Source organism: Photinus pyralis, unplaced genomic scaffold (genome assembly GCF_008802855.1).
Source record: "Photinus pyralis isolate 1611_PpyrPB1 unplaced genomic scaffold, Ppyr1.3 Ppyr1.4_LG5, whole genome shotgun sequence".
Classification (NCBI taxonomy): Eukaryota; Metazoa; Arthropoda; class Insecta; order Coleoptera; family Lampyridae; genus Photinus; species Photinus pyralis.
Genome location: NW_022170596.1, coordinates 24,659,562 through 24,677,156, shown reverse-complemented (window position 1 = coordinate 24,677,156; position 17,595 = coordinate 24,659,562). Strand labels below are relative to the sequence as shown.

The 17,595-nt window shown below is 34.1% G+C and overlaps 1 protein-coding gene across 1 annotated transcript in view; it reads right to left on the bottom strand.

Annotated features, from left to right (window-relative positions):
- Positions 1-14,143, bottom strand: part of LOC116171755 — a 37,109-nt gene extending 22,966 nt beyond the window's left edge. Inside the window, exon 1 of the mRNA XM_031488737.1 lies at positions 13,990-14,143. Within this exon, the coding sequence (XP_031344597.1) occupies positions 13,990-14,019 (30 nt within the window). The 5' untranslated portion in view covers positions 14,020-14,143. The remainder of the gene's footprint in view (positions 1-13,989) is intronic.
- Between the last annotated feature and the right edge of the window lie 3,452 nt (positions 14,144-17,595).

Below are 17,595 nucleotides of genomic sequence, written 5' to 3'. Positions count from 1 at the left end.
ACATTGTCCGTTTAACCAGTCATTAATAATAAGAAAGTTAAACATGCAATCCCACGCGATCTGGGCACACTGTATATGCTCGTTCAAGAAATACACGTGAAAATCAAAAAAATTGTTGAATTTCATAATGACCCTATATTTTCTTAGCTAAAAGAGATACGGAAAAATGTTTATTAAAAAGATGTTCGAATTTTTTCATTAAAAAAAACCATTTTTGAGGCCTTTTGAAAACGGAAGATTATTTAAACTATTTTCTGTATCTCTTCTATAACCTAGAAAATATAGGGAACATTATGAAAGTGGCCATTTTTGAATTTCCCCTGAATCTCTAAAGCGAGCGGTTATTTTAAAATTTTGATTTTACCATTTTAAGTTTGACCTAAAAAGAGCACATGACGCCCATATTACTTTTTTTTGGTAGACTAAAAATTACGGATATACAACGGTAAAAAATGGGACACCCTGTACATGTTAATTAACCCAGACTTAAATCACATTTATTAGATTTACTAGGAACTCTTGCGATTTGAGACTTCGAAAATTAGCGGACGTAGAGAGACGCTTAAATGAGGGAATAATATACGATCCGAATTTAAGGCACATTTGGTTTTTAAAAAAAAATGCACCTACGATTTATATTTATTTTTCATAATTTTTCGATGTTTATGGGTTTTGTTACGAGAGAAAAAAAATCCAAGTTTCTCGTTTTTCCACACGTCTTTTGAACAAAAGATGTGAAAATCCTTACGTATGTACTAATTTCGGACGGAAAATTTTCTGCTCGTTTAAAGACTGTTTTTGATTTTTGTCTGTTTGCCTAGTGCATCACTCTTCACTATGATTTCAATTTTCACTTTCGAACTGTTCAATTAATAGGCCATGACAATAATATTGTTTGATATGAGTTTTAAACGATTTAAAAATAAAAATAAACAAATACAAATTGTGCATATAGTACCTACGCCTATAAAAAGCACAATTTGAATGCACCAGCAATGGACGCGTTTTGATATTGATCTTCGAGAATTCTCCAATGACTTGAGAGGGGCAGAAAACGTTTGAAAATAATACACAAAGGTCATAAAAACTTAAACAGAACGTGTTTCGACAGCAAAGCTGTTATCATCAGCAAATTTGTGATGTTCGGTACACTTTTAAATTTTTTTATCGCGTAGATAAATAACATTATTAAAAAGATGCAAATTAATGACCAATTGACAGTTCTGTACATTGTTGATCAGATTGTTATGCTAGTACCTACTCTTTGTTATAGGCAAAAAGTGCTGATTAACCTATCTTTAAACATGCTTTTGTAACGTTTTCTTTTTTACTAATTTATAGATACTCTAATTTCAGTAATATTCTTACACCGTCTATGTATTTCCTTTGCAAACCCGTTTAGTTAAGATGCAAGTTATTTCGATGGTGGAATTGTTATTACCTAGTTCTTTATTTTCGCCGATAGAGGCCATTGACTTCATTCTCTTGTCGTTATAGTTCATGCTTTTATACACCGATTTGTACGGACAATTCGTTGTCAGTCAAAATTTTGCTTTTGCTAGTGCAAAGTCATTCGAATTACTGGGTTTTATTGAGTATTAATTAAGGTTTTTGTATTCGATTTACACTAGTGTCAGACGTTAAACATGGCTATCGCAATATTTATGTGCCGCACTATCTCTCTTATTTGTTTGTGTTGTTATCTGTGACAGATGAGGCAGAAAAGCCCCTTTCTGAGCTCAAAATACCGTTACGATAATCGGTTTTTAGTTTTGGACATTGAAAACAATGTCTTTTTTTCGAATGAAACGTAAAAAAATTATTTTTAGTTAAAAAGCAGAATGGAAACCTGAAATCAGCAAGTTCATAATGTGCAAAGGAGTAATAGGAAGTTAAGATGCAAAATCATTTTTATGGGCTGACTTACTGATTCCCCCAAACCAAAGCACGACATGTCACCAATGTCCTCTTACGCAAAAAAATTGTGAGGTTTGGTTGTTTATCATAATAAGGATAACAAACATTGAAAGTTGTGTTTGTGAGCAAAAGCGGAGCACTACCTACCTTCAGACAGCTTTATCCGTTAAGTCTTTCGAAAAATTATGATGAAAGGAGTCATGGAAATGACGGTTCACCTCAGAATCTCTAGTCGTGGGTAATGCTAATCTTATATGGTTTGGAACTAGCTAGCAACAAGTTGCTAATTTCTCTGTTAACCTGGTATTTGAGAAGTATGTGATGCCCCATGTTTTGGAATCGACTCAGCGATTGGTCCTTTGATACCAGAATATACTGTTGTTAGAAACCACTTATCCTATTTTCGTGCTTACGGTAAATTCTCATTAATGCGTATCATACCCTACAATTTCGAGTGTAATTACTAAATACTTTAGTCATTAGGGACCCAATTAGCAGCTGAATGATTAAACATTTTTAATTATTCTCCATCGCCTAGTTTAAAATAGGTAAATAAGTTAATTTGTTCTAATCGGACTAATCGCAAAACAGCCCGGGATATTGAAAGTAAAAGTACTCGTTGTACTAAACTATGTTTATGTAACACAATCATTCAGTACTAATTATCCGCGTACAGGAAATAACGCTTTTGCTGTGGACATCGATTTTGCTCCACTTTGCGCACACTTTCGTAGGGTTTTTGAACTTCTTATTAAATATTACCACAGACTATTAATCTACGGCATTACCTACCAACCAATAAAGTGTAATTACTTTAATTAGGAAATGAAGGCAAATTAGCTTCATTAACATGCGACTGAAGTAATTCAATCTAATGAGGACTTTGACCACAGTCAGAGATTTTATTACTTTATTACAATGTTATTCTTCAACCTAAGGGTGTGTTGAAGTTTATAAATTTTCTAATTACCACATTCCACTTTGAAATGCTGCAAGCAAAAATAAAAATACTAAAAAATTCGGTTGACCTATATAAAAGCTAATGTGAGAAAGTAATTAGGCAGCTTTAAAGTACAAATGAGAAATCTACAAGTAAATAGGAATTACCAAGGATGTTTAAATATTTATGCATTATTCACGTGCCAAAAACCATGTCCAACTCGAAAACTGAGATAATGCCAATATTATAATAATAATAAATAATGTTAAGCAATCTTATAGAAAATAGGATCAGAAAGTTCGAGGCGCGCCTGTTCTCCGTCATGTCAAGAAGACAGCCGCCTCATGGGAAAGTAAAATTTCGAGTCGAACTTGTTTGATTTTTTTTTTGGAGTTGAAATTTCACTTTATATTAATTTATTATATAGATGTGCGAGATGAAGGCTTTTATTACACGCGTTATAATTGCGTAAAGTTGATACGTGAGTGAGCTGTTGTATCATCAATAAAAGTAATATATTTATGTAATTGGGATGCTACGTAGTAATTTTTTTAGATTTTGTATAATAGAAACAACATTTTACATTATTATGATCATAGGAAAATTGCTATAAATAATTAATAGGTACGAGCTAGTGGAGGATTACGAGATGCTTCAAAATACTAAAGTTCTTTAAAATTGCTTTCCAAACGTAAGACACTTTTCGGTTAATTTGTAACCTACATTTTTTGCACCTTCAGTGTTAAAGATTAAGAAAGCAATCAGCGTCATAAAATTGTATCATACTTACAAATGAGGAAATTGTTTTAAGGAAAGAAAACAAATAAACCATGTATTTTTCTAAGGTACAATGTGTCTTTTTTTTTAATCGGTGGAAGTACACAAAAATTTGGGGTGCAATCTGCGCCCCAAGAATGCTTAAAGGATTTCGGAAGTGCAAACCTTTTGGGCTTCAAGACGTACAAGATTAAGTTTATCGCGATTAAAAATCTTCAAGTCTTAGTAGGTTCAAGGCTTCTCCTAAAGCGATGAATTCCATGCAGCTGAATCTTCGTAGCTTTGGAACGTTGGGGTCTGCTTAAGACTTTTTGATTTGAACATTTGAAACCTTAGAATTTGGAAGCGCGGTTTTGAAGCCTGGAGACAATAAGGAAGCCTTAAACGGTTAAAGTCCTTGAGCCTTGATACAGGAAAGCGTTGAAGCATTCATGCTTTCGTATTATCTTGAGAGTCTTACATTTCTAGAGCCTTGTACGTCTTCATGTATTGAAGGGTTGAAATCTTAAAGCCTTTGAAGAACTTTTGAAGAATTCAACGCTTAACGTTTCGGCGCCAACGCACCCAGGCTTTAGAGCTTTAACCATTGCAAGGTTTCTAAGGCTTTTAGTCCGCAAAATACAGAAAAATTTTAAGGTGTCAAAAACTTCAAAGGCTTCTAAACTAGCAAGCATGAAATTTGTAAGGTGTCAAAATTCCAAAATATTGAAGGTTTCCACACGACAGCCCCAAACGTATAGAAATTTAAACCCTTCAAATTGTTATCGATTTCAGGGCGACCAGACTCCAAGCTCCAAAGTTTAAGTTTTAAAGGTTTCCAAAATTTTAAAGCTTTCGAAGGATTACAACGTTTGAGAGTCCAAGCCTACAAAATTTCCAAAGCTCCAATACTTTGAACCCAACACATTCACAGTACGATTATCAAGAGTTCAAAGCCTCAACGCTTCTAAAACTTCGGAGCTCAAAATCTCATATTCCTGAATACATTAAAGGCTTCAAAGCTTCACAAATTAAAGGTTTCCATGTATTTTGATATATCAAGGCTTTGAACCCCCAAAAGTTTCAAAGGGTATATATTCGATCCGCCTGGCATTCGTGTCTTCTTCATTATTTTCATTTATTTTGTAACTTATACTTTAAAAAGGTGATAATTGATAAAAACCACTCTTTATTATTTATTACTATACATATAGTTTTTTCGAGGTTTAAAAGAATAGCTAAATGGATGATTAATTGTAATGACTGTGATTGAGATGTCCTGCTATCGAGCTGTCACTAAAATTCATGTAAGATATGGCTAATCTTCTTCAACACCACATAACATTTCGGCACAATATCCTTAACGCTTCACTGTATGAAAAGATACATAAAAATGCCGATCTACTCAACATTTTCCACACAGTTTGTTGAGGAATTCTATTGAGACCAGTAAATCAATGCCCAACCAAAATTCCATTTAAGGTTCAGTTGAAGAACAAAGATATTTTGAAATGTGCCTCAAAAATGTTTAAAACATTTCGGAAATTTGAAGCTTAGTTTTGGAAAGTTTATTGAGATTGCAAAACTTCAAGTCTTGAGATCTTTTAGCTAAATCTTTGTAGCTTTGGAACATTCGGATTTTGTAGTCTTAAAGCTTTGAGCTTTGAAGCCTTGGAGGGTTGACGCCTTACAGCTTTCAACATTTGAAACAATAAAGATCAAGGAATTAAAGCCTTAGAATCATAGAACATTAAAATTGCTGCAATTTTGGAAACAACCTGGAAGTCTTCAATAGTGAAAAGTTTTTTTAATTGCATGGAAGCATTCACACATTCTGGTCATCTTGAAGATCTTAAACTTCTAGAACCTTGAGTCTTGAGGCGTTGAAGGGTTGAAATCTTAGAGCCTTTGAAGAATTTGAAAGCCTCAAGCATTGAAGCTTTAAAGAATTTCGTTGTTTCAAGCTGTGGAAGCTTTGAAGTCCTGGTATGTAGAAGGCTCGATACCTTAATTCGTTAAAGCCCAGCTAAATGCTTAAAGCCTTGGAACATCGGGACCATGCAGCACTAAAGGTGTAGACTTTTTAGTCCTGAAGCATCGGAGAGTTGACCCTTTAAAACTTTCAACATTTTATAAATTGGAGCCTTTAAGCATGGGAAACTTGAGGCTTTGAAACAGTAATTTCGAAACTCCAAGGAATTGTCGGAGAATAACCAGAAAACAGAATTATTCAGATATTTTGCATGTTTGTTTTTTTTCAACACAACGGAAACGTACATCCAAAAAATAAAAATAACTGGTAACTTTTCCCAAATAATATGAGGATTTAAAATAATTCTGGGGAGCTAGTGTCCAAAAATCCCCAAAATTTTGAGTTTTTTTAAGTTTTTTCTCGGGCACTAATAGATAAGTCCAATTAATGGCTTTACCTAGGTTTTTGGGATATATTTGGCCCGGAATTTTCTCCTCCACGTCATCCAAACTGGTAACGGGTGGTCGCTTAGGAATTTAAAAGTATTTTTTAAAATTCGTATTTTGTTCAGCATAGGAAAATTTACACATGTGTTGCTTCATAGCGAACGTGAACAAGGGAATGTCTGGCGATAACAAGAAACGTATTGCGAAAGGCGAGCGCGGTTGCCACGATCTCTTGGGACCTAAAGTTTCGTTCCGATTTGTTTAAATCCAGACACGTGACAAAAATGCAGGTTTACTATTCGTTTAAAAGGGCATGCTAGTCGAGATCGTTTCGTTCAGAAAGGAAGGCCCGTTTCGGTATTTCTACCGGGCGAGATTCAAATAGCGAAGGAAGTGGTAGAGCGGAACATTTTTGTTTGAATTCGCAAGTCGAAACGTTTGGGTGTGTTAAAAAATTATATTCGAAGACGAATTGGCGTATTCATCACGGAGTTAAAGCGGTCTGTTTCCATATTTCGAATATCAATTTCTAATCTGGGTCCTAATTCGTGATTTCATAGGAATAGAATTAGTGAGAGAAGTGGAGTGGAGTTCTTTCGTAAAACAAAATAACCTATTCTTGATTGGTTTTAAAAGAGACCTCCGCCCCCCCTTTCCCTCACTAATTCTATTCCTATGAACTCAAGAATAAGGGTCCTGAAAGGAATCTCATCCACGTCTAATTATCTGAATTTTGAAGAATTGCGTCAAAGACACTCTAATGCAGAATCATTATAACATTTATAACAAATAAAAAGGTTTTCGCCCTTTAGCGCATTTTCCATGCGTTTATCAGTACCTACTTTCCAAATGGCTATGGCTATACTCTACCGAATGTAAAGAGAACGAACTAAATATCTTGAAAACTGTAGGAGTAGTTAAGGCCTCGGTCAGACGGACAGACGCATAATATGCGATACGTTTGCTTTTACTAAAAGCATTTTTGGATAAAATTTCAAAGAAATATCTCCATACATACGAAAGTTGGTATTGCGCAATTTGTACATGCGCACATCTGATTTTTACTATATGCGATATGTTTGCCTTTACGACAAGTATCTGTGGTTAAAATACATTAATAAATAACAAAGTTGATATTAATTAATTAATTTATTATTAATTAGTTTGTGAAGTTCTCGGTAGGATCGATGAAGTGCAAAAATTTGCATAACAATTAACAGCGCAGAACGGCTCTGACCTTGGTCGAATGTATTTTGAATTTTTTATCACTTTTTTACCACACAAGAGCAAATTTCATCCTAAAAGCGAAAAGTGCCCATGATTCGTGACTCTGGCATGTAAATTGACTTATAAAGTTAACAACTTTGAACTTATCTGGACCGGTTAATATTTATTGTATCGTTTTTGCTATTCGAGCGCAATTTACTCGCGGCATTATTTGTGCTTAATTTCTGCATAAAAAAAGCATTCATTTTGAAAAAGTGGAAATCGCCTTGAAATTTGGCCATTTGAAACTGGGCCAATCAGTTGGATTAGTGCACATATTTTCATTCCAATGGCAGAAATAAGCGGCCCATAATTGGTTCCATTTTTATGCACAAAGTCTGGATTTCAAGTAATATAAATTGCATTTATGAAGAATTCCTTCTATGAACTTTCTGGTAGTGCGTACTGCGTGAAATGGAAAGTAAGGTGCGCGAATAGGGAGTGTAACGCTCGGGGTATCGGTTCAATTTTAGTCTTGGAGTTGTCTCCACTGAATCTCCCACCTTTGGCAACTGGACTATGCGATTAGTTAACGCGCAAATTTTCGAAAAAATAATCACGAAGTTTGCAAATTACGCTAATTTGACTTGCAAATGAATTGTCGGCAAAGGAAATGTGTAACACAGCGATGATCTCATTTATTTACTAATAGAAACTGTAAATGACGAATGATGAGCAAACACAAACCACCCTTCACTGAAAATTTTTGTTCTTCCAATATTCACATTCAACCACATGGAAGTAATGAGTACTTAATTGTTTTAAAACAAAAACTCCAAATAAGTACGTTTTTGCACCGTGTTGCTTATGGTGGGTAGCGAATTTATGTGCCCAAACTAAAAAAAATATACCACTACCGTGTAGGAGAGCCCGACTGGGCGTTGCCTGATTGATATCTAATAAGTAGGTGCCTACCTAAAGCAATAATTTAGCGCATTATTGTGTGTAAATGAACTTTTTCGGAATGTCACGACATTTTGCAAATACAGAAGACCATCATGCACGTTTATTTAAATCCACCTATCGGCCCCATCAGCACAATAGCTTCTGTGGGCACTGAATCCAACATTTTTACATTTCTACAGGAATAACTTTCATTATTCAACAGCGGAAATGTGCACAATTGAAACAGATCTGCTGAAGCGTCATACGCTCGCTTGTATATTCTGTGATAAAAAGAAGTTTAATTTTTTGAACAATAATGCCCTTTAACATGTTCACGGTTTGTTGGTGAAAGAACGAAATGGCTCATATCCGCTGATGACAACCTGCGGACAGGGGTCTACCTTACCTTTTGCTCTTATATTACACACGGTATTCTAATTTAAATCGGTAAAACGATCTTAAAGTTCTTCACGTGAAGTTTTATAGTGAACATAACCGTGCCAGTGTCCAAAGACTTCTAATTTTCAATAAGAGTTACACGATCAACTTAAATTCGCTGCACAGTTTCCAAAACACAACACACAAACCCTCATAAGGACTGAGAAACTGTTAAACGTTTCTTTTTGGCCTATCAAAATAAGCATTTGTACTGCCGCTTCTCCATAACCTCTCATATTGTTTATGAATCGTAGAACCCACGCTAATGTCCTACAATTAGTGAATATGAAGAAAATTTGACATAATACCACACCCATTGTAGCGTACCGGCATTGACACAAAAGTTTTCTTCATTTTTGATGTCACAGTTTCTTCATCCACTTATAATGGGTTTCTTTCATCAACCATTTAGAAGGTTTGAACACGGATTATTCGTACTCCCTTGGTGGCCGTTTCAAATCAATATTTTGCTAAATTAATTCTTTCGCCATTTTCAACTTCACATCTAATAAATTTCATGAACTGTAATCGGTGATTAGAATTTTCGGCATCTTCTCTTGCTTTGATCATGTTATCATATTAAAAAACGTGCATTCTTTAATAGTACCTTACGAAAAATAGTGCTTTCGATTAAAAAAGTCACCCTCTTAGTTCTGTACCGCACGCCACTGTAAACAATTTTTAAGCATGTAGATTTACTTAAAAATGTTAATTGATTTTTAAAATAAATTGATTTGACATAACGAACAGGAGAATAACGTTTTTCCTAGGCAAACTAGTTTTATTATACAATTAAATAATACAACTATTTAGTATTTATATTGATACATCCAAAAAAGTACACTATTTAATAATATTTAACGAAAATTTACCATTAAAAAAATTATGCCCTCCCTCCCCTATGCAGATGTAGCGCCACTGATCACAAATTTAAAGTGCGTAGTATATTAGAAACTTGTTACAATTTTGGTTACATTAAAAATTGTCTTTAATAAAGTCTTGCGTTGCAAGATATATCCAGTGTTCCAGAGGAAATGTTCACCCTGTATATCAAAAGTGCTTAATTTTGTTCTCAGTCGACTTTGACTCGACTAGTTTAGAATTAATTTTGAAATAACTGGAGCTAAAAGTGAAAATCGAATTTCACCAAATTCTTCTCTTCAACGGAACTCTAAAACCAACAGAGGTACCTACGTCAAAAATGCTACGCTACAGTATCAAATTGTAGTTTTTTAATTCCAAACATTTTGCTCACCGGAAATCAAGGGTAATATAGACATTTAAAACATATATTTATATGCGAGCACTACTTTGTTTGAGCCCTTTGAGCTCACCCCCTTTTAAAACGACGAATTTTTAAGCGATTTAATGTAAATGGACATGTACGAGTATATCTTGTAAAAAGCTTCAAAATTGTTTTTTAATGTACTTTCTATCATAAACTTAAAGAAGTTAATGATTAAACAAGTAAGAAGATTTTCGCAAGGCGAAGTAACTTTAGCGCATTTTCCATTTCCATTTCCTTTATAGCATATTAACAGAAATAAACTTATTATTATTATCATTGTTTGATCATCATTTCTTAAATGGCCATAGCTATGTGCGTTATATTTTTTAATTCATTCTTGGCTCAATGAAGAAGTGCAAAACACTGAACATTTTGACCACCCTTTCAATTCGGTTTCAGAAAAGGTCACTCCACCAATCATCGTTGAGACCATTGCAAGAGCCTTTGATCGAGTATGGACAATTGTCTGAAATACAAAATTCGACTACTTCAAATACCTGACTACATCAAATCCATACTATTCTCGTTCCTAGAAAATCGCAGTTAAAATTCATGCATCCCTATCTCCCACCAAAAAATATACATGCGGTAGTCCCTCAGGGTAGTATCCTAGGCCCAATCCTTTTCAATATCTATCAACGCAGACCTAGCAATGTACGCAGACGACAGCCGTAATAACTAAAGATTAATGCTTGAAAACGGCTATCTTTATATACCGGGTGGTACACGGTAAGTAAGAACAAAGGGATTTAACATGGGAAATTAGTTTTATGCAAAATCCTGCTCCCCTGTACATTTTACAGAAAAAACTGTAGAGTTTAAAGTTGTTCAGAATTAAGTCATGGCTATTGCTACTAATATCAGAAATGTTGAAATTTATTTTTAAATTTGCGGGCATTGTAAAAACAGTTTTGTATGCACCTTTTACAACTTTAAACTCTACAGTTTTTTCTGTAAAATGTACAGAAGGGCAGGATATTGCATAAATCTAATTTTCCATGTTAAATCCCTATGTTCCTACTTACCGTGCATCATTGGTGATGTCAAAATTGAAGCAAGTGGTGGTTTTGAAAGCTTGAAATGCATTTGTGATAAGTTATTAATATTTTTTAGTGTAAATATTTTTTTAATTAAACCACAATAGGGGAGGATTTTTAACGATTGAAATATTCTGAAATAATGTTCCAAAGCATCTAACAATCATTACTTAGTTCATCTGAATTTTACTTACCCTAAGCTTTCATATATCATTTTATAGGTTGTGATAAAAATGGGTAGTTTTCAGAGCACCCTTCGGCATAATACGAGTATCAATTTTGAAGGGGAGTGTAAGTGTAAGTTGGACTTAAGCAAGTAACTAGCTATTGCGATCGCCGTTTTTTTGGATATGTCAAAATTTTCATCAAATGTCCTTTAGATCATTTTAAGCGGGTTTTTAAGAATAAAATGTTTGTCCGTCTGTATGTGTTAATAATTTAAATTGATGATCCGACCTTTTTTTTTAAATATGAGTATCTCACTGTGTTGCTGTTGTGAAAAAAACTGTCATAATAATAACAACTAAAAAACTTAATAATTTCTAGGGCGCAGTGGCTAGAAGGAGGTAAAAATGTTCTGTTATTTTACTTTACATGAACAAATGACATGAATTGAAGTAAAAAAGGGCGGTTATTGTTTCGGTTAAAGCAAGAAATTATTTGAGATTTGAAACCTGGAATAAACTTCATGAGGCTTTTATTCATAATTCCTGCAAATCAACTTTCAAAAGGCCCAGCGAAATCAGCTGTAAGACAGGCAGGAAGAAGAGTTAGTGAAGGAAACGAATTCGATTTTACGTCTAAATGCTTTTATTGCGGTTGAGTCAGTTGCAAAATAAGCTATTTATCATACCAAAAAACGTGTACCTAGTTTTTGGCGATTTTCTCGAATTTTGTTTGGTATAGGAATGATCTTTTTTATGTTTTATTGTTCAAATTTAAGTCTTTACCAAAATTTTACTACCCCGCGCAGACTGTACGATGAAAAAAATGGATTTTTCATCTTCCTAAATGGGTGACTTTTCTCGAAAATCGTGAATATCTCGGAAACGGCTCCATTTTGAGGGCCCAAAAAACAGATTTTCCTTGTTTTTCTCGGGGGGAGTTTGAGGGTGTATGAAAATAGTGTACATAACATTTGGTTATGCCCTACAACTTTTTTTTCTTTAAAGATTCTTTTATATAATTAATAGTTGTGTTACAAATTGTATCCCTTTTCACTCTTTTCAACCCCCGAGTTTTAATTATTTTTCCTCAATTTATAACCTGCATGAAAAACCCGGTTTTCATATTCTAGAAGATTCGAACGTATTCGGAGGAACTCGAGAACATTGGAGTTTGCGTCGCAGTTAAGTTCCAATTACAACGCCGACGTAGTAAATAGTTCGCGCTATTATAAATTGTGAGTGATAAATAATATTTTAACTGTTATGATCATTTCAAAACTGTTCGAAATTTATTGTTAATTAATTATAAATATATATAGGTAGTACGTAATTAAATTACCGTTACAATAGCATAGCTGTGACAACGTATGAACGTACTTATTATACTTATTTTAATGGGTTTTCAGTGTTCAGGAGGGGACGATTGCCCTTACATATTAAAGACCTAAATTTTAGAAAGGTTTTCACATGCAACTTTTTAGAAAAACGTTCTGACTAATTATTTTGCCGTGATAAAAATTAACGTTTTTAAGGGGTGAGCCAGCTTGAAGGAGGGATTTTGGAAATACCTTTAAACCATTGAAAAGAACATACACAAAAACCTAGATAGAGCTGTTAGTTCAATAGTCCACCAGTAATGTACAATGTACAATGTAAAAAGTCAAAGCTAAAACACTAAATTTGTTTAAAACGGTGATTTTGATTTCGTTAAAAAAATTGGCAGTGTAACTACATTAGACATAAACGATATAAGAATTTGGCACCTAGTACGTATTGCTATTGGCCTATTGCTATTAAGATGAAAATATACCTTTAATTTGCGTTTAATTTATACTCATCACGTTTACATAACATTATTTGCAAATGATTTGATAAATTCACCAACCTTGTATGTTGTTTTTGAGGGATGGCAAATCAACATTCATCTGCATTTTATTATAACTGTTGTCTTTTCGATATCTATTCCTAATGATTGAAATGTGATTTCGCTTTGGTAACAACACGTCTCTTAATGGGGGTTGAATGCATTTTACAGAAGAAGTGTATTTTATAAGCGAAAGTGTGGCTTCAATAATAGGAATTTCGTAGGTGGGACCACAGTTTCGAAACACGAGCTGTTTCCGCAAACGCATCACACGTGGGAAATTCATCGCCCAAAAATCACTAAAATATTATTCACAGAATTTGACGCGGTGAATGTGTCATACTTCACGGAGATGACAACTTATTTATCATTAGTCTCGCAATTAGCAGATGCCAGTTAATCAAAGTAATAAACGCCAAAAGGATTTAATTTACAACTGCAACGACCCATTCCCTGTATCTACGATCATGAAGATTACTACCACCGAATGTCATACTTCTCAAAGAATTGACCATAACAGGATTTCCTTCACTATTGACTAATTTAATGTGTATTAACACCTGAGTCCATTACCAATTTACTTTTTACCGTCGATTTGTCGCATGGAAATTAACATGAGTAATCGCGTGAACTACATGCACAACTTTCTATTAATTAAGGTAAGTAAAACGTGTGGTTGACCATTTCTTATCGGCAATTATTATGTGAAATAACACAAATTGTTCACGAAAAAAACCGTTAAACGAGCGTGATACAAATAGTATTCAGATGAGCTCTTTTGTTTACGGTAATTTACATAGTTACATCACGCATAGTATATCTTTGACGTACCTATCCATTGAAAATAATTAATTTTAGAACGTGTGGTCGATGGCGCTTCGTCTTATATGGATATTAAAAAACAAAATAAAAACTTATTAGAATTTTAAATTGGGCTCGTTTCCATTTAATTGGCTTGGTTACATAATTTAAGGTCCTTTTGGTTAAAAATAAAAAAATAATATTCTACTGACCAAGATAGCGGCAACGTGATAAAACCTCATCGTAATCACAGCACATACGCTGCACTAACACTGGTCTGCTTTCACTGCTGGTTACCGTACTTGCACTGACAGCGGTTGCAAATCTGAAGTCCTGGAGCCGAAGTGCTCCAGACCTTCATTGCTCTAAAAGTGTGGGTGTAATCCGTGAGGTCGTATTAGAAGCAAGGTTGATCTACTATTTCAATTAGCGATTGCCTCAAAGCGGTGATTTTAACGATGGGTCAGGCAATGAGGCACACTTCTGAATGAACGGTCTAGAAATTCGCATAATTTACAGAAAAAACAATAAAAGAAAGCACATCTCGAGATTCAAATTGTATTGTTTTCGTAAATACGTATGATCCTCGTACAGGCGAGTGAAAATAGTTTTTTCTTTGTGCTTTGAGAGTGGCACTGAGCTAATTCAATGCTAAAATATTCATGTAGGTAAGTAGAGAGAACGCAATGAAACATTTCACTTACGCTTTCATTTCATCCTGTTGCTGCGTGCTTAATTACCCTCTTTAAAAACTACGCTTTGGATAATTATATATCATCTATTGGTAGTATAGGTAATTGATTTCTTCATAGTCCAGTGGCAACACATATTAGGAACCTAAAATATGAATTAATGTAAAACAAACCCGGAAAGGAAAGAGGACATTGACGTTTAAACTAATGGACCTGATCCTAAAAAGTTGGATATTATCACACTAGCTACTTTCATGCAGATAATCGAAGATTAAAAAATTCACTTACACTCGTGGGCGGAACTAAACTACCAGTAAAAAACTACACGTACTTATTTGGCAAACAAGATTAGTCCTCATGCCATAAGTAGCTGTCCGATAGCTAATGAAACGTCGATTTGGCTTTGGTAAATGCGAATAAAAAACTAACTCTTGGAAGCACCTGCAGAGATACGCTATTAAATTTGCATTCGTCGAATGAGAAAAAATAATACGGTTTGTTGGTGGCATCAAGCTCTCCGTCATAAAATTTTTGGTCATTTATGATTTTTTGTGGTCATTTTAAGACTGTAAAGATGTTCGTATTTTCGTATATGGGCACAAGTCACGAGTTTTCGTTCAAAATTAAAAAGCATTGGGATATTGGTTGGGAATTTTAATGACACATTTTAAATCCGCACTTGAGACAAATTTTGCGGAAAACTTTCATGATGAAAATAGAGCACCTCAATCGAAAAATGACTTCGCTTGGCTATCGAACAAAAAGCTGGTTAAATTTAGCTTGAAAAAGGAATTCAATTCTCGATTCACAATATTATATTATAGAAAATGCGTATATCTACGTTAGTGAATTCAGTTCCCAATTATCCGCTAAATTTAATTCATCTGCGATTCATAAAATTATATAAAATCTGTAGGTAATTATCTGTGAAAGTAATTAAATTCCCTTTTTAGCCTTTTACCTTTTAAGGAATCAAGCCATTGTGTTTTGAAGGAAAAGAAATAGATTACTTTCTTTTCTTTGCAGGCCAATTTATTTTTTCAAAATACAGATATATCACTCGACTATGGACTCAAATAAAATTCGTAAAGTAATTTATATTGCGAAATAAAAACAGATTTATTGAAAGAAAAGACGAAATTTATCGCATTCCATTACCTATACTTGCTGTAACCGCGATTAGTTACAATTACCAGGGTTGGAAAGCCCACTTTTATTCTCTACATCATTCGTAAAAATTTTACCGTAAAAATTACTTGTAACGAAATAATTAATACCACGGCTAGCTCAGTAATGAATACACTACTTTCAACGACTTTTACCTTGGTTCTTTATTTCCACGTATAATCTGAAAATCAAATTCTGAGGTGCTGGTTGTATCACCCTCAAGTAAATACTGAAGTCAATTGAATTGCTTCAGGTTTCTCAAAATTTAATAGTTGAACTTATTCACTGGATTAATCTAACAGAGTCCCGCCGTAGGGAAATGTCAAAATTACCCTTATAACTTAGGGTTTAACAGCCAACAAAAACGCGAATTAATAGACTACTATTTATTGATCAATGTACAAATTTACAAATGGATTCCACTTTAAATAAATAAACAAATTCTAAAATAATTGATTAAGGCACTAGGGAATATACATTTTTTTTCTAAACTAGAATTAGAAAAAGGAATGGTATCCAGAATTTCCGCTGCATTACCCCATTGTACAGCAATACTTATTCGTTGTGATGAGAAAGGTTGAAGAACTAGCTTCATTAGTAACTCCTCGAATCTTCTGACCAAATGAAATGGCAGGAGTTATCTAAAAGCCTTCGCTTTTTTCATGGCTTCTCGAATTCGTGCTGCCTCACCAGATTTTTTGGGAAGTGTATTGTAAATAAGAGGTAGCTAAGGTATCAGTGCACGTTACGTCTCAAAGAAGAGGTTTATTTACCACAGGACCAAGGGTTATACCATCGGGTTTCTTAGTGTCACTTCCCCAAGCAACACAGTTCCGTATAAAATGCGTTTATAGTAGAATAAAACCCTACGTGTAAAAAATGTAATTATACAGTGCGATTGATTTTGCGTGTCCAAGCGTATATTTCTTTTATTATTGGAAATAGCGAAAAAGTGTAAGAAGTAAAAATACTCTACTTTCAATTTCGGATAAAGCTACATATTCAAAAAAAACAAGTGATACAAAAACAAAAGAGCATCAGAAAACAAATTAATGTTTTTAAATTGAACGGTTACTTTTTTCGGTAATATTCTTAAAGAGCTTGAAATTCTCTTTACAATGCTATCAAATAGGTTATAATTACTCCTGTAATTACTTTAGAAATGAAAGCTGCAGTAATGTGTTTAGAACCAATCGCAGTAGCTGAGGAAATTTAAACAAATAATATAATAAAATCGAAAATAGTGATGTTTACATTTTTGAAATCAGAAAAAAACGCTCTACCAAACGACGAAAAGTAAAAAATGCCTTCCATAAGAAAAAACAAACTGGAGACGAAACGTCAGGTTTTAAATTTAAAACAAGCATCTTGTAGAGCAGTGGTTCTCAAACTTATTTCCATGGCGCACCCTTTCATAAAACTAAAATTACTCACGCCCCCCCCCCTTCCCGATTAAAAATAAAAAGTGCTGTTACTAAAAACGTATTTATTAAAAAAATTATAGGGTGTCATTATGGGGACTCGGAGACCGTAAGAGATACAAAGCCGATTAATTTTCCTTTCCAAAAAGTCTTGTAGGTCTACAAAGAGCGAATTATGTCCAAAAAACCGAAAAATGTCATTAAAATTTGCAGAAGACATCTCTATAAATAAAAAGTTGACATGGCGCAGTTTGCGCATGCGCACACCTTTACTAGAAGCACCTGTGGTTAAAAAACAACTTGAGACCTTCTAACAACTTAAGACATTGTGCAGGGGCACCTCTAAAAAGCATTATGCGGGTCACTCTGTAATTGGACATAAGCCTGTTGAGGGCCTAGAACAAGAGGGAAAATAAATAAATAAAATTTCCAAAAATATCTCCAAGATTTTTCTTGGTTGAGGTACCAGAGCTATAATCTATAGAATGCAAAAAGAACGAACTAAATATCTTGAACACTGTAGGAGTAGTTAATCCTC